The 21,352-nt window shown below is 41.7% G+C and overlaps 1 protein-coding gene across 1 annotated transcript; it reads right to left on the bottom strand.

The window, feature by feature from the left end:
* Positions 1 to 2,596: 2,596 nt before the first annotated feature.
* Positions 2,597 to 21,165, bottom strand: INO80E (INO80 complex subunit E). The gene is made up of 7 exons (XM_015810549.1): positions 21,050 to 21,165; positions 18,227 to 18,297; positions 15,250 to 15,302; positions 10,267 to 10,342; positions 8,894 to 9,011; positions 4,824 to 4,952; positions 2,597 to 3,188 (listed from the first exon to the last, which is right to left on the bottom strand). Exons 1-7 carry the CDS (start codon positions 21,137 to 21,139, stop codon positions 2,985 to 2,987), a joined length of 741 nt encoding a protein of 246 aa, XP_015666035.1. The 5' UTR covers positions 21,140 to 21,165; the 3' UTR covers positions 2,597 to 2,984.
* Between the last annotated feature and the right edge of the window lie 187 nt (positions 21,166 to 21,352).

Below are 21,352 nucleotides of genomic sequence, written 5' to 3'. Positions count from 1 at the left end.
AGATGCATATTGGTTCATGCTATGCATCCTTTTGATTTCTGTGTAAAGCAAATCCTCTTTCACCCCGTTCATCCTATTATTTCTAAAAGAAGGTCAAAGAAACGAACATTGTCCTATTTATTTACTTTAAGTTCAGTGCTCTGCTTTTTCCTTCAATTTAGAAAATATTCGAATCTGAAAAGATTCTGGGCAAGCTGAGAGATGGGGAGGGGGAAACCAAAATGTCAAGTCTAGAAGGAGGGTAAAGATAGAGCTTTAGAACAGCACATGGATGAATGCAGAATAAAGGAGAGCAATTTGGGGGGAAATATAAGTCTACCAACATATTTGAAATTCATATGGCCTTTTCTTGCACCCCCTTTAAAGTGCTACCTCAGGCTTAACCGGTGCACCATTACAGATACTTCTCACTTTTATTTGTACATGAATCTCCTTCCTATAAATCTTTTTTTTTTCATTTTTGTTTTATAGCAAATAATTTGCATTAGTCTCTTTGAATTTCATTTTCCTAGTTTCAGGGCATTTTTCCACTGAGTTTTAATCCTATCATGCAGGAGAGTTAACTATCTTTTCCAGTTCTATAAGACTTGCAAGTTTATTAAGAATTTTATCACTTTTATCATTGCCATTAATAAACATGGTTAGAATCGGCAGCATCATATCTCATGTCTGTGCTTTACAGGAGATTTTTGAAGTTTCCCAGCCTTGAATGCACCGAACAGTGGGAGCTCACACACGCTGAACACTTTTGCCAATCTAAACCCAATAGGGGACCAATCACAGAATTCCCAAGTGCCATTAAAGTAGTAAACTGGGAAAAATAATTAAGATGAGTGTGAATCAGTCAAATTTGACATGCTTCTCAGGAGGCCTAGAGCCTCTTTTATTATGTTTTACCGTGTTCCTGATATTGTTCAAGCAAACTGGTCATTTTTCCCCCTTTTCTTTCTATGCATCTCCTGTCCTGACACCACAATTACACCCTGTGGTTTCTCAAAACAGTTCAGAGAACACCTTAATGGGCAATTCATCTAACCCACAGAATTAAGCTAGAAATGTTCTCATCTTCTGTATCAATCTTGAATAGGACTTGTGTTACTTAAAGCAAAGTTTTCTGTAACTTTGCTTCAAACAAGGATTGGACAGGTATTTTTTTAACCAATCAAGTGGCAAGCCCACTATTTCCTTCTCCTTCTCCTAATGTGATCTCTACGATTCACTTACATTTCTGGACTATATAACGTTCTTCTTGGAGCTTTTCTATAATTCTCCCTTTGTTCCTAAAATGTTCAGCAACTTTTCCAATGTCATTTTCTGTGCAGCCACATGGTTTTCTCAATATCTGCCACTTTTCTCTCTCTGGAATTGCTTGTAATTGTGCCTTTTTAGATGTTCCTAATTTAGAATGTAAACATGGCTAGGTTGGCCATCATATGTTTACAGAACAGACTTGGGCCAGTCCTAACCTGGATTGGGGAAGGGGTTTGTTAAAGCTAGCAAGTGTGAAGGGCCTGACACATGTACAGAGTAGATTTTGCCTTCCTTTTAGCCTGAAGAGACAACCAAGCAGAAATTAACGTTAAATGCAGAAATTTCCATTTAGCTTATTCTTATTTTAATCACTATGTGAGCGGGAGGGTGGGGGAGAATTACCATTTAAATTTTCTTCCAGAGGGACCAAAAATATCTTGGACCCCCTCAATTAAAACCACTCACTTCCTCTCTGAACAGCATAGCTGTTCACCAAGAGACAAGCAGTGACAAATCTGTTTGCTTTGTAAGAGGTGAATCAACGCTGAAAGAGAGGTAGTGTCTTCCATCTGTGTTTATACACAATTATTTCACAGCCAAGTAAAATGAGCTCTTTCTTTTCTCTTAAAGCTGATTCACCCATGCCTGAAAAATATTCTCTTCTTTCAAACTGATAAAGGATTCTTCTTTTATCCTTACAATTTTTACTATAGGACTCTTTCTTACTGTATTCCTACCAGCACTAAAAAAAATAAATAAATCTGTAGCAAAAACAATGAAGCACTGCAGCGAGCAGAGCTTTTGGAGAAACCATCTGGTAAAATAACCTAAAAATGCAGTTACAAAAGAGGGGATGTTTTCAGCTCAGCTAAAAACAGTCGCAAATATTTGGAAGATTAAACTGCACTTAAGTTGGGCGAGGAGCAGTGATAGATGTCAAATGTTTACATGTGCAGTAGAAAAACTCCTAGTTATTGCTCTCTCTCTCTCTTCCAACCTGGACTATGGGTAGTCCGCAACTTACAACAATTCGTCCCGGAACATCTGTCACTAAGTGAAGTAGTTAGGCAAGTTGTGCCTAATTTTACCTTTTTTGCTGCAGGTGTTAAGCAAATCACCACGGTCATTAAGCGAATCACACAGTTGTTAAGCAAATCTGGCTTCCCTATTGCTTGTTGGAAGCCAACCAGGAAAGTTACAAATTCTGATCACGTGACTCTGGGGGCATTGTGATGGCTTTAAGTGCAAGGACCAATTGTAAATCGTTTTTTTTCAATGCCATTGTAACTTTTGAACGGTCACTAAACGAATGGTTGTAAGTCGAGGACCCACCTGTAGATTTGAAGCATTTATTTTTTTTTAGAATCTTTTCTTTTCTTTTGCAGCAAAAGAGAGATTTGCTCTACCTCGTCAACAGATGTTAATTATTTCAAGCAGATTTTTCTTTACAGTGTTTAAATGATAGCATGTCACACAACAGGGTCAGGAAACGTCTCACCAAACAGTAGCCCAAGGATTTCAGGAGAGGAAAAGGAACATAAGAGTGTAGAAATCGCAACTGGATGCTTTTAATACAAAAACAAAATCCCTTTTATTGACTGTTTTGCATGTTTCCCCCTCCCCCGAGTCTGTAAACAAAGAAATAAAACAAAATAAAATGGAGGGGCACCATCTCCCTCACACACAACCAAGAGGTCTGTGTCCTTTCAAATGACGCGCCTGCTTTGCCACAATCACTCAGGGATGTCGATGACCAGCTCGTCGTCACCATCCAGGGGGTCTTCGCCGCTTCCCTCCCCTGCATCACTGAACATCTGGTGGGGCACCGTGCTGAGGATTGTGGCGGGTGGCAGCTTGGGAGTCCCTCTGGGCGAAGGGAATGGCAATCCCACCACGACGGGGGAACAGTCCGAGTGGGAGGCTGGGGGCAGCGGGAGCTGCAGATGGGAAGAAGAGAGAAAAACTGAGAGGGATGTTGAATCCTGTGGCTTTTTTCTTCCTTTCTCCTCCTGCTCACTCCCTGTCACGGTCCCATAAGGACGCTTTGGTTCTTCGTCCAAATCCAACCGTTGGCATCTGTTAAGTGTGGTTTATGACTTAAGCCAGGGATCCCCAGACTTGGACCTTTAAGATTTGTGGACTTCAACTCCCAGAATTCCCCAGCCAATAAAGCAGGTGATCTCATACTAGGGCAGTGATGGCGAACCTTTTAGAGACCGAGTGCCCAAACTGCAACCCCAAACCCACTTATGCATCGTCGAGTGCCAGGTGGGCGTGGCCCATTGGGTGGGTGTGGCCCATTGGGTGGGCGTGGCTGCAGTGGTAACAGCAGACTGGGTGGGACTAAAAAGTTCAATCAATCAATTCCAACTTTGCAAGTTCTTTTTTTCCCAGCAAGAAGTTGAAATTGACTGAACCTTTTTTTTTTTTTTTTTGCACACGGCGGTGGAGGCCTAAAGCGAAAAGGTTTTATAAAACCCAGCTGAAGGCCTAGGACTGGGGCAACAGCGCATGTGCCCATAGAGAGGGCTCTGAGTGCCGCCTCTGGCACCCGTGCCAGAGGTTCGCCACCACTGTACTAGGGATCTCCAAGCATGGCCGGCTGGGGAATTCTGGGAGTTGACGCCCTCAAGTCTTAAAAGTGCCAAGTTTAGGGACCCTAGTCTTAAACATAGGTTTGAGTCATTCACAACCCACAAACCACATGAGATCCACCTTGTCCCTCATGAGATCCACCTTGTCCAAGAATGTGCAGCGCCAACAATTCTCCCACCATTTTTCAACAGCTATGGGCTTAAGGGGTAAAATGGGTGCTTTAGGGCCAAATGCCCCTGAAATCTTCCCCAAAGGGCAGAACAGTTGTGCTCCCTGCAATCTGAGTGACCATGTTACCATTACCAACACCTCTACAGCTCCTGGCTTCACAATTGAGTTCCCTGCCTGACTTTACTCTATGGACCACTTAATGCGGGTTTAATATACCATATTACACAAACATATCCTGGTATTTGTGAGCCCAGTCACGAAGATGCAAGGCACGGTAAAAAAAATTCCATACATCAATAAGATTCTTTCTCACAATGTAATGTTGAATGTCTTAGAAACCCCTGAAACCCGACAACAGCTCCGTTTTCATCTAGAAACTTTTTATGACTGTAGCCCAAAGCAAGAGAATCAAAAGCGAGTTTGGATGAGTGAATATCTGCTGTAGGCGTGTGCAGTATTATTCACAGAACATTTCATAGAAGCCTCAAGCCACGACAGCACAAGGGTTCAAAGTTAATTTGAAGTTTGAAGCCTAGCTGCATCGCTTCTTTTATCATGGCTTATTCACCCCACTCAATCAGGGCAACTTCCCTAAGAACAAAAAAGTTTTTCAGTGTCTGTAAGCTGAAACACATCCATTCTTGCATATTCATGTCGCCCCCACCCACCAAAATGTGAATGCATTTGTGAATTTAATCCAGCGCTATAGATTCCACAGCCAGCATGCTCCCTAAAGCAAGACTGCATATATTATATAAACAGACAGTCCTCATCTCCATCCACCCCCACCACCCTCCTTGAGGTACCTTGAGCGTGTGGGGCCTTGCTGGCCGCCGGGCAGAGCGAGTAGCGTTGCTGTCAGGCTGGGGGGGAACAGGTTCGGGCCCCAGTGCCAAGTAGTCAGAGGGGAAGGGAGCATAAGTGGGTGAATTCAGCTGGGTGGGAAAGGAATGGCAAGAGGGAAGAGATGGAATTAAAAAAAAAATCAAAATATGAATGATGAGCAGGTGATTCTCCCCAGTTGGGGAGGGTTGTATTAAAACTGATCCGAACACATCTGGAGGATATCAAGCTAGGAAAGCCCAAGTGTTGTTCTTCACACCAGCAATGGACCAATCTACTGGCAGTCCAACTGGGCCCCTTCAGATGATTGACATTCTCATCACAGACGGCCTACATGGGTGTTGGTGAGGATGATGAGCACGATACCATTTGGATGGTGCCAAGTTGGAAAAATATAACATAACCCATTTTTTCCCTCCTTCACAGCCCAACTGGATCCTTCCAGAGAATCCACAGTTCTCCCAATTTTCCACATTAGCCTTATACTTCTTATACAGTTTCTATATTCCTTATATAGTCACTCAAAGTTTTCTTTGTTTAGATTATTACACTAATTTTAAATATTATATTTTCTCTTTTTCCACATTTGGAAAATAGATAGATAGGTAGGTAGGTAGGTAGGTAGGTAGGTAGGTAGGTAGGTAGGTAGGTAGGTAGGTAGGTAGGTCGGTCGGTCGGTCGGTCGGTCGGTCGGTCGATCGATCGATCGATAGATAGATAGATAGATTAGACAGACAGACAGACAGACAGACAGATAGATGATAGATAGATTAGATAGATAGATAGATAGATAGATAAGATAGGATAAGATAATAAAATAAACAAATAAATAAATAAATAAATAAATAAGTAAGTAAGTAAGTAAGTAAATAAGTAAGTAAGTAAGTAAATAAATAAATAAATAAATAAATAACCTCAAATTTGGTTCCTTATGTTTTTCCCTCAACAGTACAATGCCTAAAACGGAAACCCTTCCAAATGCTTGGATTGATTGGTGCCCTCTTTTTAACTACTTATGGAAATAGTTCTCCAGAATCATCTTTTTTTCTGAGAAATTATAAATCCACAAATATATCCCGCAAGACAGATTAACACCAGCATCTTGCTCAGACTCTCATTCTCTACGTGTGTGCATCCGATTTATACTACGTGGGCCACCCGGGGCTTTCAGATCCCTAGCCAAGATGATGAATTGACTCAGTCTCAGTCAATGACTAATACATAATAAAACTCCGCAATGTAAAACAGGTTACATGCATACGGGTCAGCACAAATCATAAAATTAACTGAATGTATCAGTCAGCCAGCTTTCATATATGACATAACTAAACTTAGCCATACTTAACCTAACAGAATTACATGGATTTGAAAGTAAAACAAAAATGTGAATACAACCAGTCAGACTGACTGGGAAAATTACTGAGATGTGGGATTGTCAACCTGAATGTGTACTAGCAAAAAATAGGTAATATAAGAAGACATATTTCATGGCTTCAAAGACTCTTTTGGTGCATGGGCAAACTTTTAATTTAAAAGAGATGCCCTTGTATTCATCTAAGACCACTTAGGACAGACTTTCAATTGTATCAGGGAACTTAAATGCCCTTCTACATTTAAGGATTCTAATTTGGTTAAAGAAGGAGCTAATCTGAAATAGATCCTTGGAAGAGATCCAGACCTAACTAAATATTAACATCCTAAGTCATTAAATCCATTGTTGCACACATTTGACTAAGTGCAGAGAGTTAAGGAAAGCCCAAAGAGTTCCATTTTTTTTAATCTATTGCTTTAGGCCAGGATGAAACAAAACTATCAGTAAGGACCCTATACAGACAAATCATATTTTGGCCCAGTGTGTAAAAATATAATCAAATATTGGTCTTGATTTAACTCAGGCTGGCCTACAGTGAAAGCACAGCAAGAAGTTTGGAGAATGTTTCTAAGAAATTTAGTATGGACTCTTTTTAAAAAAGCTAAGGAACTACATGGACTTAACTGGACATCATATAACAACTATGCTTTATGTACACTTGGGTGTAGCAGAACTAAATGACATCCCTTTAGTGCAAAACAGTGTTTTTCAACTATCAATTTAAGTTGTATGGACTTCAACTCCCAGAATTCCCCAACCAGCATTCCAAGGTTGCCAAGGTTGAAAAATCAGGTAAAAGTAGGATTGAAACACTGCAACATATCTCAGGGTCTTTTGTGTGAGAAAAATCATCACTGTGTCGTTCTTCCCATTTAAGCTTAGATGTCTCCCTGCAGCCTCCAGATGATCCGGGACAGCAGAAACATGAAATGCCCTCAATCCAAAAAAGTTCAAAATTTAAATCTTTCTAGTGCTTGGGAAGGGAACCAGGGATGCAGAAACAACTTACAGCTCTTCATTTAGGCATTTTTTTTATATAAAAAAGCAGTTTATATCCAAATGTATTAGAATCATGTGCTGTGTTCTTCCAGGCATCTAATTACCATTGACTTAAGATAAATGGAGGCCTAATTTTTATGCCTATATTTATTATTTGGAAATAATGAGGTGAAATGGAAGTGACATGGAAACCAAGCTAAGGAGGAAAACATGGGATGAAGCCAAAGTCTTGTGATACTAATATCATTTGGGTTAGCACAGGGGTAGGCAACCTTGGCTCTTTTATGACTTGTGGACTTCAACTCCCAGAATTCCTGAGCCAGCATGCCTCAGCTTGGAAACCTCTTCCTTTCCCCTCAGCATGGCTGGCTCAGGAATTCTGGGAGTTGAAGTCCACGAGTCATAAAAGAGCCAAGGTTGCCTACCCCTGGGTTAGCAGGACAAGTAGAACGTAGAGTCCCAGCACCGGCAGTTGTAAAACATGCTAACCGTGGTTGTGGGAAGTGGGCTTCTGGCTTAGAGTGCTATGTATGCTCAACCCACTTTGGTTTTTTTCCATTTCAATGATTTGTGCAAATCAAAACATGAGTTAATGAAATAACTAAGGGAAGGAAGCACACTGGGCAAACTCAAGCATTCAGTAAATCTTTTCTTGATATTAAGGTGCCCTTTGGGGGCGTATATTATGGAACAGAACTATTAGATTTGTAGTGTTGGGGTTTGGGGTATTTAGCAACAGTCAGCAGTCCCACTCCAACACAACCATGTTGAGCATTGCACTCACGAAAAACTCCCTTTATTTCAAATGTGGTACCTTAGTCTAGGTCTAGGACAGGGGTGGGCAACTTTGGCTCTTTTATGACTCGTGGACTTCAACTCCCAGAATTCCTGAGCCACCATGGCTCAGCTTGGAAACCTGTCCCTTTCCCCTCAGCATGGCTGGCTCAGGAATTCTGGGAGTTGAAGTCCACGAGTCATAAAAAAGCCATGGTTGCCTAACCCTGGTCTAGGAAAACTGAGGAAAACAATAAGGGCTGAGAATTCTCTTTACTATCTGACTTGTACAGGCAGTCCTTGACTTATCACCTTTTGTTTAATGACCATTCAAAGTTACAACAGCACTGAAAAAAGTGACATGCCTGTTTTTCACACTTCTGACTGTTGCAGCATCCTCACAGTCACGTGATTTATATTTAGATGCTTGACAACTGGTTCATATTTATGACGGTTGCAGCATCCCGGGGTTATATGATCAACTTTTGTGACCTTCTGACAAGCAAAATCAATAGGGAAGCCAGATTCACTTAACAACTGTGTTACTGACTTAATAACTGCAGTGATTCACTGAACAACTGTGGCAAGAAAGGTCGTAAAATGGGGCAAAACCCGCTTAACAACTGTCTCGCTTAGCAACATAAATTTTGTAGTGCTTAGCAATGGGGCTCAATTTTGGTTGTAAGTTGAGGACTATCTATAATAGATTACAACTTTCAACATTTCAAACTAGCAGAGTCAAAGCAAGAAGAGATCTGATCCAACACACTTGAAGGAAATCAGGCTGGGGAACCATCAATCTCTGTTAAGTCTTTTCCCAGCTTCAGGGCCCACTTTGGACAACTATCTACTCAGCCTTATTACCCAGATGGAGACAGAATTACTCACTGAGGCTAAGTAGGGCGATGATGTCCCTGAAGCTGGAAGCCCAAAACCAGATGTTGGCTGCAGAGAAAGACCTGAGGAGGATGGTGATGAGGCACTGCCAAGCTGGGGGCTTTGTTTTCTGTGAGCAGAAAGAGATGTCATGGATGAACAGCTGCCAAAAATGTGCTCCATAGAATCAGCCTGTCTTGTATACATGGGAACCACCCATTGTGCTAAAACAAGGGTGTCAAACTCGCAATGTCACATGACATGTCCAGATGTATCGCAACTTTTTTTCCATTGCCGGCAATGGGGTGGGCGCAGTTTCGCTATGATGCATCCAGCCCACGGGCCGGCAGTTTGACACCCCTGCGGTAAAAGGTATTTTTTCAATAAGACAGTGGGCAAAAAAGGCCCCTTGATTTGCAAAAGAGGTCAACTCCACGACTGTGCAAAGCCATGCACCTACTACGATGAACATCTTCAAAAAAGGCAGGCACAGCCATACACCTTTGTGTATTAATCATTCAGCTGTGGAGGTGGTTGGTAGTATCACATTTCTAGGTGTGCAGCAAACGAATAGGTTAGCTTGGCCACTCAACTATGAGACACTGGTGAAGCGGGCACAGCAGCACCTGCATTTTCTGCGTCATACGAGAAGAACACATCTTCCTTCCTCTTTCCTTACCACTCTCTATAAAGGGGCAAATAAAAGCATCCTGTCATATTGCATTACTGTGTGGTTTTGAAGTATTACTGCTTCAGATAGGAAGGCGGTGCAGAGAGTGGTGAGGACGGCAGAAAAGATTATTGGTACTTCAGTTCCTTCTATCCAGGATATGGTGTATAAGTGCTGCTTGACCAGGGTCTGCAGTATTGTCAGGGATGATACACATCCTCTCCATGACCGGTTCTTTTTTCCGCTATGTATTCAAAATAGACTGTGATTTATATATGTATGTATACATTTGTGTCTATGTATATGTACATACACACATATACATATGTATACTATATGTGTGTGCATGTGTGTGTATGTGTGTATGTATGGAATTTCATTTTAATGTGTGCCACTGTGTACACAGAAAAGTGACAATAAAGGTTATCCTACCTATCTTATTGTTTCTAGCCCAGTTTTTCTCAATCTTGGCAACTTGAAGATGGGTGGACTTCAACTCTCAGGATTCCCCAGCCAGCTCTATCCTGTAGGCCTAGTCTGAATCTCACAAGACCATCTACTTCACCCCACCACCCCAACACTGCATAAAGAAAGTCACTCTGGATGTGTGTTAAAAATGTCTAAAAATTCTACCTCCTTTTCTCTGCTAAAGAGAACAGCCCCTTTAGCCTCAAATAGTCATTTATCACCATCCTGAAGCCTATCACATACTCACCTTTTGAGGGATTGAGACTCCGTCCCTTTCGGCATCTCTCCATCACTGTTATCCGAGGAGGCTGTTGCTTCCGAATCTGATTCCGGAAAAATAAAACCAGACAAAGTCACTCCACCCACTTCTGCCAGAGATTATAGAACTCATATAGTGGTGGCCGTGTGCATTTGCATTGTTTCCCGGTGAGGTTGGTTAGGTGATCTGGTCCAGGTTAGGCTCCCCGGCGATTTTCATGACTGAGAGAGAATTCCTCAAATTTTCTGGATTCAAGGTCAAAATACAGGTAGTCCTTGACTTACGACCCACAAATGATGCCAGAATTACCACTATTAAGCAAAGCAGTTGTTCAATGAGTTGCACCCAATTTTATGACTTTTGCCACAGTTGTTAAGAGAATCACTGCTGTTGTTAAATGGATCAGGTGGTTTTTAAGCAAATCTGACTTTCCTTATTGACTTTGCTTGCTGGATGCCGGCTGGGAAGGTCTTAAATGGTGATCACACAACCCCAGCACACTGCAACTATTGCAAATACATGCCAGATGCCAAGCAAATTATGATTGGGTGACCACAAGGAATGCTGTGTCAGTTTTAAGAGTAAGGACTAATTGTAAGTCACGTTTTTCAGTGCTGTTGTAACTTTGAATGGTCACTAAATGAATGGTTGTAAGTCGAGGACTAACTGTATTGTATTGACTCCATTTTCAAACACTAAATATAGCTTCCTTTGCATAGAAATCCACCTTTTCTTAGCTTGGCTCTGCAAACTATCCAGAATAACAGAATAACAGAGTTGGAAGGGACCTTGTGGGCCATCTAGTCCAGGGCTTTTCAACCCTTTCACCCATTGTACCATTTTTAGGACATGGCAATATCCGAGTACCACCAGTCGCCTAGCAAGGTGTCAAAAACTTGACCCCCCCCCCAAAAAAGGAAAAAAGTGATAAAGTACAGGTAGTCCTCGATTTACAACAGTTCACTTAGTGACTGTTCGAAGTTACAAGGCACTGAAAAAAGTGCCCCCCAAGCCACAGCCGAGCAAGACACCTGCCTGCCCGCCCGGCGGCGCTCTTCCTTCTGTCCGAAGTTTTCATTGTGAGATTTCTGTTGAAGATTGGCAGTGGGGGTGGGGTGGGTGGTGCTTGGTTTTTATTCCCCCCGTCTGCTGGGTGGTTGCAGCAGATTTTGGTCACTTCACATGACCCTGGGACACTGTGACTGTCATAAATATGAATCAGTTGCCAAGCATCTGGATGTAAATCACAAGACCCTGGAGATGCTGCAATATTCCAGCTTATCGGCGCCTCTTCTGGGCTCAGCAGAAGCGCCAGGATCAGCGCCGAGCTCCAGCTGGAGCCTGGCGCTGATCCTGGCGCTTCCGCTGAGCCCTGACAGTCCCGAAGAAGTGCTGATCCTGGCGCTTCCACTGAGCCCTGACAGCCCTGCAGCTCCAGCCATATCTCGCTCAGGCTTGTGCGGTGCTGCCATCAATTCAGCTCATTCCCCTCCCCTGCTACTTTTCTAGGATGGTCACGTACCACCTGCCAGGTGCCAATGTACCACAGGTGGTACCCGTATCACTGGTTGAAAAGCCCTGTTCTAGTCCAATCCCCTGCTCAGGCAGGAAACCCTATACCATTTCAGATAAATTATTGTCCACTCTTTTCTTAAAAACTTCCAGTGTTGGAGCTTTCACAACTTCTGGAGGCAGGTTGTTCCACTGATTAATTGTTTTAACCATCAGGAAATTCCTCTTTAGTTCTAGGTTGCTTCTCTTTTTGATCAGTTTCCATCCGTTGCTTCTTGCCCTGCCCTCAGGTGCTTTGGAGAAGAGCTTGACCACCTCTTCTTTGTGGCAACCCCTGAGATATTGGAACATGGCTATCATATCACCCTTAGTCCTTCTTTTTATTATATTAAACATACCCAATTCCAACAACCGTTCTTCATATGTTTTATCCTCCAGCCCCCTAATCATCTTTGTTGCTCTTCTCTGTACTCTTTCTAGAGTCTCAACATCTTTTTTACATCGTGGCGACCAAACTGGATGCAGTATTCCAAGTGTGGCCTTACCAAAGCATTGTGAAGTGGTATTAACATTTCATGTGAAGCAAACACTTATCAACCATATTTACTGAACTATACACCTCCTAAGGTAAACCGTGATACTGCCTGAATTCTCAGGTACCAAAATCTGCATTTATTTACACTTCCAATCTGCATAATTCTAAACAGTCAAACTGTGTTTTGGAACAAGTCACTCATCCAATTTATTTATATCTCACTTTTTGCCAGCAGCTTACTCTCTTAACTGAGGTTATCAGAGACACCGCAACAAACCCATTTGCAACAAAATGAAGACGTCTCCAAAACAACTTCAACATTCAATTTCTAACCATTCATCTTTACAGAGACAGCTTTCAAATAAAGAATGTCATGGGTCATTTATCCAATCTAGTCAAAATCACCAATGGGACTGAGCAGCAAAAAAAAAAAGTAGATAAATTAGTATAATAGGGAGGCTTCACTGGGCAGCTAAAAACTCCCCCGGCGATTGGATATTAAAATAAAAAGCCAATGTCAGCCAAATATAAAATATAATAGAGAAATAAAAGTGCTTAAGAATAACATTTCCTGGAGGAATCAAATATTAACAAGTAATCAGCAGCTGGATCCTCAAGGAATATAGCAATTAAATTTTAATTTTTACAAGGGCCAATAGAAAAAGACGCTCTGTGCAGAAGAACTGGAAAAGAGGGACCACTCACACTGGCTCAAAGGAGGGGAAAACAAGCAAGAAAGATTAACAACAGAATGGTTTGTGTATCTGTACATAAATACATTTCCTTCTCCGTGAGGAGAGATAGCAGCTTCAATGTACTCTCCTCGGCTGGAATTTAGTTTTCCCTAGTTCAGGGGAAACACCTTAAACTATTAACTAGGCCAGGGGTAGGCAAACTTGGCTCTTTTATGACTCGTGGACTTCAACTCCCAGAATTCCTGAGCCAGCCATGCTGAGGAGTAAGTAAGGGAGAGGTTTCCAAGCTGAGTCATGCTGGCTCAGGAATTCTGGGAGTTGAAGTCCACTAGTCCTAAAAGAGTCAAGGTTGCCTACCCCTGCCCTAGTTAATAGGGCTAGTAATTTTGGAAGTTGTAGTCCAGGGTTTCTCAACCTTAACAACTTTAAGAGGAGTGGACTTCAACTCCAAGAATTGAATGTTGAGAAACACTGTTGTAGTCCATATTTTAGGGAAGGATCAGGTTAGAGAAAGGTCAGGATTAAACCACAACCATGGATAACTATTTGTATGCTTGCTTACACAAGGGGTCCTCATTTAATGACCACTTGTTCAGCAACCATTCAAAACATACACGACAACACGACATGAAGTACTTATGACTGGTCCTTGTATTTACAACCACTGCATTCACAATTACAATATTGCAGCATCCCCAGTCACTTGAGCATGATTTGCAGCCTTTTCTGCCAGCTTCTCACAATCAAAGTCAATGTGGAAGCCAGGAGGTGAAGTCTCATCACGTGAGGCCCTTATTTAACAACCTGTGTAGTCCTCACATAATGACAGCAACCAGGACTGCTAAAACTGCCATCACTAAGCAGCACAGTCATGTGGTTTTTTGATTACGACTATGTCATTTAACGACTGAGTTTCTGAACACAGTTGTGTTGTTAAGTGAGGACTACCTATATACACTTGCACTATTTGCCAAGAACGGTTGCTGGAATTGGGTATGTCTATTCTAGTCTAATGAAGAGAAGAACGAGGGGGGACATGATTGCAGTGTTCCAATATCTCAGGAGTTGCCACAAAGAAGAGGGAGTCAAGCTATTCTCCAAAGTGCCCGAAGGCAGGACAAGAAGCAACGGATGGAAACTGATCAAGGAGAGAAGCAACCTAGAACTAAGGAGAAATTTCCTGACAGTGAGAACAATTAACCAGTGGAACAACCTGCCTCCAGAAGTGGTGAATGCTCCAACACTGGAAGTTTTTAAGAAGAGACTGGACAGCCATTTGTCTGAAATGGTATAGGGTTTCCTGCCTGAGCAGGGGGTTCGACTAGATGACCTACAAGGTCCCTTCCAACTTTATTATTATTGTTGTTGTTGTTGTTATTGTTATTATTATTATTATTATTAAAAACACAACTGTTTGTTGCACCAACGAGTCTAGTACACCTTGAGACAATTTTTAAATGCCAAGCAGACATAATAGCTATGCAGGCAGACCGCAACTCACAACAGTTCATTTAGTGACTGTTCAAAGTTACAACACTGAAAAAAGTGACATGACCATTTTTCACACTTACCACCATTGTAGCATCCCCATGATCATGTGATCAAAATTGAGACATTTGGCAACTGAGTCATATTTATAATAGTTGCAGTGTCCTGGGGTCACGTGATCACCTTTTGCTTCCTTCTGATAAGCGAAGTCAGTGAGGAAACCAGATTCACTTAACAACTGTGTCAAGAAAGTCATAGAATAGGGCAAAACTCACTTAACAACTGTCTCGCTTAGCAACAGAAATTTTGGGCAAAATTGTGGTCATTAAGTTGAGGACTATCTGGTATTCAAGGATATTTTCTACATTATTTAACTATTAAACAATGCCATCTTAGGCCAGAATCGGAAAATCTACCCCTGTGGATTTGCCCTGGTTTGATTCCATAATATCTATTAGCAGGTAAAATGTGCCTTGGTACTTTCTGTGAAATATGGACCACATTTATGTTTAAAGGACAGCAACAACTGATTGTAAGAATGTCAGATTCAGTTAAGATTTATTTATTTGATGTGAAATCTTTTATCCTGCCATGTCATTGTTTTATTCTTTTCCTACTTGACTAGATGAAGTTATATCCACAACAGCCAAATTAATATTAAGCCCCTATATAAAGAAAGTGGGGGGAAATCCCCCCCTGTCTCCCAGAGCCATCAAACGGAGGTTGTGAGGCACACTTTACCTGAGGAATCTTCATCCACGTTCTCATACTGGAGCAGGCGATCAAGCAGGAAACTAGAAGGAGGAAACAGGTAGGAAAAAGCAATGACCCAATCTGATCCTTAATTGTTAGGAAGAAACCGAGGCTTTAAGCTGGCTCCAAAGATCTGCCATTATCCTGGGCCATCCTCTATTCCAGGACAGGCATCCAGAATTGAGCTGCAATTATTTCTTGGGAAGAAAAAGACCTCTGTGCATGCAGGTAGTCCTCGACTTACGACAGTTCATTTAATGACCATTCGAAGTTACAACGGCACTGAAAAATATGACTTATGACCAATTTTCACAGTTACAACCTTTGCAGCATCCCCCTGATCGTGTGATCAAAATTCAGACGCTTGGCAACTGGTACGTATTTAAGACCTTTGCTGTGTCCCAGGGTCATGTGATCACATTATGCGACTTTTTGACTAGCAAAGTCGAAGGGGAAGCCAGATTCACTTAACAACCGGGTTACTAACACATCAACTGCATTGATTCAGATTAACAACTGTGGCAAGAAAAGTTGTAAAATGGTGCAAAACTCACTTAACCAATGTCTCACTTAACAGCAGAAATTTTTGTGCTCATTTGTGGTCGTTAATCAAGGACTACCTGTACTCTGAGCACTTCCTTTTTTTTTCTTTTGCATTTCTTGTATCTAGAATTCAGCTCTGATTCTGAAGACAAATTAAAGGGCCAAAAACTAAATAACCTTGAAAATCTGGTACAAAGTAAAAACTTCCCCAAGTCGGGCTCAATTCCTGGTTTTTTGGTTTTTTTTAGCAACAATGAAAGTGCTTTGTCAGGTTTAGTTCAAAGTCTTTTTTGACTTCCCAGCCTATGCTGCGGCCTGGTACAAATAAGTTATTGACTTACAACCATTAGTTTAATGACTGTTCAACAGAAATTCTGGCCCCAATTGTGGTTGTAAGTCAAACACTATGTGTGTAGGTAATCCTCGACTTACAACAGTTCGTTTAGTGACCTTCAAAGTTACAATGGCACTGAAAAAAGTGACTTATGACTGTTTTTCACACTTACAACCAATGCAGCCTCCCTGTGGTCACGTGATCAAAATTTGGACGCTTGGCAACTGACTCATAGTTATGATGGTTGCAGTGTCCCCAGGGTCATGTGATTCCCTTTTGTGACCTTCTGACAAGCAAAGTCAACGGGGAAACCAGAATTCTCTTAATAATCGTGCTACTAACTTAACAACTGCAGTGATTCACTTAACAACTGTGGGGCAAAATTCACTTAACAAATGTCTAATTTAACAACATAAATTTTGGGCTCTATTATGGTCGTAAGTGAAGGACTACCTGTATTCTCTGGCAGTCTCAGGAAAATCTGGAACTGGTGGCTCAGAGGCCGAGGTTCATAGCTACAGCTCTTGATAAGAGAGATTATTGACAGATACAGAAAGTCCTCGACTTACAACTAAAACTGGGAGCAGAATTTCCATTGCAAACAAGGTGGTTGTTAAATGATTCACACCTGATTTTACAATGCTTTTACCACAGTTGTTAAGCAAATCACTGCACTTGCGAAATGAATTGTGGGTGGTTAAGTGAATCCAGTTTCCTCCACTGAAGCAAAATCCATAGATGACGGTCATGTGACCCAGGGAGGCTGCAGCCATCATAAATACATGCTGGTTGCCAAACAGCTACATTTTGATAATGTGACCGTAGGGATGCTGCAGCAGTCATAAGTGCAAGGACCAGCTGCCAGCCACTCTTTCAGTGCCATTATAACTTTGACAGTTGTTAAACAAATGATTGTAAGTCGAGGATTACCTGCACTAGCAAAGCCATGAATGTGAAGAAAAACAGCAATTGCAGTCGGTAAATTTCAACTTATACACTCTATATGGCAGGTCCAAGATTCAAATCTAGGCATTGCAACTAACTCAGAGCCATTCAACTCTCAACAGAGAAAGCAGCTCTGTCCAGTAATACTAATGCAGAGGTCCCCAACCTTTTGGGCACCAGAGACCGATTACATGGAGAGAGATTTTTCCACGAACTAGAAGGGGCGTGCTTTTGTGCGCTGCCTGCATCCTGTGGCTTTCCTTGTTTGTGCAGACCGGTTGCTGGCATACTGTGGCCCGGTACTGGTCTACAGACCGGGGGTTGGGGACCCCTGCTGTAATGGACCAATCTGGCTGCAGGCCCTTGGCTTGCTACTAAGACCTTACAGTCTCCATTGCAAATATTAACAGGTTTGATCTTACTTGGTTTCCAAGCCCAGACTAGGTAGTTGCATATATCTCAAAGACACATTGTCACTTCAACTGGGATTTTGTTGCTTCATTTTGTGTGTTTAAGCCTGTTTTGACTCCCAATAGCTACCTGGACCATTCCATGCAGGGGTTTTTTGGCAGCATCTTTCAGACATGGTTTGCCACTTCCACTTGAGTGACTGGTCCAAGGTCACCCAGCTGTCTTTGTGTCCTAAAGCAGGACTAGAACTCCTAACCTTCCAGTTTCTAGTCTAGTGGTTTTAACTACTACACCAAGGCAGTGGTGGGATTCAAATATGTGAACAACCAGTTCTCTGTATGGATGCCGCTTCCGGAAGTCCATTCTGGGCCTGGGCAACAAAAAATTAGCTACCAGTTCTGCCGAAATGGTGCGAACCGGCTGAATCCAACCACTGCACCAAGGGTGTCCAATCTTGGCAACTTTAAAACCTGTTGCTAGCTGGGGAATTCTGGGAGTTGAAATCCATGGGTCTTGAAGTGGCCAAGGTTGGACACCCCTGTACTGCACCAACTACTTCTAAACTCTGACTCAAATTATTAAGCTGCCACCCAGCCATCGAAGACTTCAATAAGTGGGAAAGAGTGTTAATTCTGTCTTTCCATCTCCACATTCTGATTCTGATTGATCTCTTGGCAATTTGGTTTGCTTCATTTCACATACCTTCTATCCTTCCTTATCAGATCAGCTTACCTTTTATCCCGTGAAACTTTCAAGAGTTTTCTTTGTGCTTTTCTCAGCTCTTCTTGGAAGCATTCCTGTTCCTGAGAATTGATTTAAAAAGGCTAAGCGTGAGCAAGAAAATACTGTAGTTTATTAAATAAATATCCAGACCATTTTAAGTATCCTAAGAGGAATAACAACATATACGTATTTTAAAATGAGACATTATTTATATCTGATCCCATTACAGGCTTAAAATTTAAATCTATAATCTTTAAACAATGCCATTAAAATCTCTGAATCTTTGTAACATAACACTTTAAAATGTTTAAGAAAATAGAGTAGGAACTTTAACACATCTTGTCAGACTTCTAATAAATAGAAGCATAATATAATTAATGTCAGGCAGAATCTACTACAGGTAGTTCTCAACTTACAACCATATGTTTAATGATCATTCAAAAAAAGTGAAAAAAAGTGACGGATGACCGTTTTTCACATTTACAACTGTTGTAGCAACCCCCTGGTAACGTGATCAAAATTCAGATACTTGGCAACTGGCTCATATTCATGACGGTCGCAATGTCCCAGGGTCACATGACCCCCTTTTGTGACGTTCTGACAAGTAGAGTCAATGGGGAAGCCAGATTCACTTAACAACCTTGTTACATACATAACAACTGCACAGGATTCACTCAACAACTGTACCAAGCAAGGACCTAAAATGAGGCAAAACACATTTAACAACTGTCTTGCTTAGCAACAGAAATTTTGGGCCCAGTTGTGATTGTTGAGTCAAGGACAACCTATATTCCTTTCAACCTTGCTGCCTTAACTGTAAAAAGTAGCAACTCACTGGGTCACAAAATAGTACTTTATAGGAGAAAATTCATCATTCCCTCATATCAAATAATGGGGATCAATACATGTTTAATATACAACCAGCATTTCAATATCTTTTATTTCACTTTTCCACACACATCTGGGATCTGAAAAGATTAAGCGAGTGCCAGATGTCACCCCAGACAGTGGCCACCCCTGATTCATTTTACCTCTTTGGGGGTTGATCCTCCCTCTCCATAAAAATCATGCAAATAGGCACAGCAAAAAATGCAGCTTTTCTGAGCCACCACATAGCAGCAAATTGCGCTCCACACACACACACACACACACACCATCAGAACTGATGAAACTTCTTGGATGGGAAGTGAAACATTTTCCTCAAAGAAAAAATAGTCCAGTTGCCTTCTGATGAAAAAAGCACCTTTGAGGCTACTTGTTTAAGTTTCAGTTCTTGGTTAGATTTTGTATTGCTGTATTGGCTCCCTTGTTCATTACAGGTAGTCCTCAACTTACGACCATAACGAAGCCTGCCCATTATGGTTGTGAGTCATAATGTGGTCATCCACATGAACATCTTGTTTTTGCGACCTTTTTTGCAGCAAGCGTTAAGCAAATCCATTGTTTGTTATAGGCCATTTTTTGCCAAAAACTGGAAGTAAATGGCGGTCCGGGCAAAAATATAATAAAACATGGTCATATAACCACAGGTGCTGCAAATGGTCATAAATGTGGGCCAACTGCCCGACATGCTCTCATGTGACAACCCCCAACAAACTAGAATTAGTGTATAAGTAGCTCTGGGAACACCTGTCATAACTTCAGTCACTAAGCAACCACTCATAAATTGAGGACTATCTACATCATCAATATAATTATTCATGTTAGCTTTTTACAGTATTGTTTTGTGAATTATTCCCCTATAGGCAGAATTCTGTTTTAAGAAAATAGCTCTTTAATGTGATAATATTAACTGGCTGAATTAAATGGAGACAAATTCTCCCCAAAGTTGGGGGGGGGGGCCCTTGCAGGGCTAATCCCTGCAAGACAGATTAGTATTATCATCCCTTTTATACTACTGCTAATTTGACAGACAAGGTTCTTCTTGCACTAAGTTGTTTGCTTAATTTTGCCTTAGCATATTATGTGAACCCAATCATAGTGGTTTGGAAGGCAGGGTCTATGACCCAAATGGGCATCCTGTGGAACTAACCCTCTCCTCAAATTCTGTAACCTGTTAGTTCAGTGTTTCTCAATTTAGCAATTTTTAAGGTGTGAATATAACACAATTGCTGGGTTCACCTAACATGTGAAACCTGAACAAACAGTACTAGTTTACCAGGATGTTCAGCAAAGTAGTCAGTCACAAATTGTAGATGTGTATATTACACGCTGGCCTGTAAAAACTAAAGTTAGTTGGATCTGACTAATTGCTGAATGGGTGACCACTAAGGCTGTATGGAGACAGATAACTCCCAGAATAAGGCAAGGGCAAATTATTTCTGAGCTGCTCCCAACAAAACAAATTAGGTCAGTTAGAACCTGAGCTTCTGGAGCAGTGCTTCTCAACCTGGGGAATTCTGGGAATTGAAGTTCACATATCCTTAAGTTGCCATGGTTGAGAAACGCCAAACCCTATATTCACGTTAAACATGTCATGCACCACTGCCTTCTTATGGATCACATGGGCAAAATAACAATCTTTTTATAACATCCACCGTCCTAGAAGGTCTTGTCTCTCTGATCATCCTCATCTTACCTGTAATCACACCTAAATCTATTCAATATCCACACGTGCTGCCTTCCCGCCTCAAATGACAGGATCTCTTTAAATGTTTCGGAGGCATGCGGTCACTATGATTTTTATCATTTATTCTTTCTTGTAAAACTCCCCTTATTAGTCTCGCCCCCACCATGCCAAGGTTTTCTTAAATTATTTGCTCCTCCAACCCATCCCCTTTCTTTCTGCCTGCACCAATTCCCCCTCCTCCCCCGAAATTCCCTGCCGCTTACATAAATCAGGAATTTGAGCCTCCTCTTTAAGGCTCTATAACGTCTCTTGTAGCCCCCACCGCCCGGATCGGGCTCTCCTGCTCCGTTCATGCCCGCCTGGGGAAGTAACGTGGGACAGGAACCGCGATACAAAGCTGGAGTGGAAAAACTACATTTCCCGGCATGCTTCGGAAAGCGGGCACGTGGAGAGCTCGGAACTACATTTCCCAATATGCATTGTGAGGAAAAGAACTAACGGGTCGTGGTGAAGCTTTTCTTAATGTTCAGCGTTCTTACTTTATTTTCTATCCTACCCACGTTTGT

Source organism: Protobothrops mucrosquamatus, unplaced genomic scaffold (assembly GCF_001527695.2).
Source record: "Protobothrops mucrosquamatus isolate PMUCROS unplaced genomic scaffold, P.Mucros_1.0 scaffold11, whole genome shotgun sequence".
Classification (NCBI taxonomy): domain Eukaryota; kingdom Metazoa; phylum Chordata; class Lepidosauria; order Squamata; family Viperidae; genus Protobothrops; species Protobothrops mucrosquamatus.
This window is presented reverse-complemented; position numbering and strand designations above follow the sequence as displayed.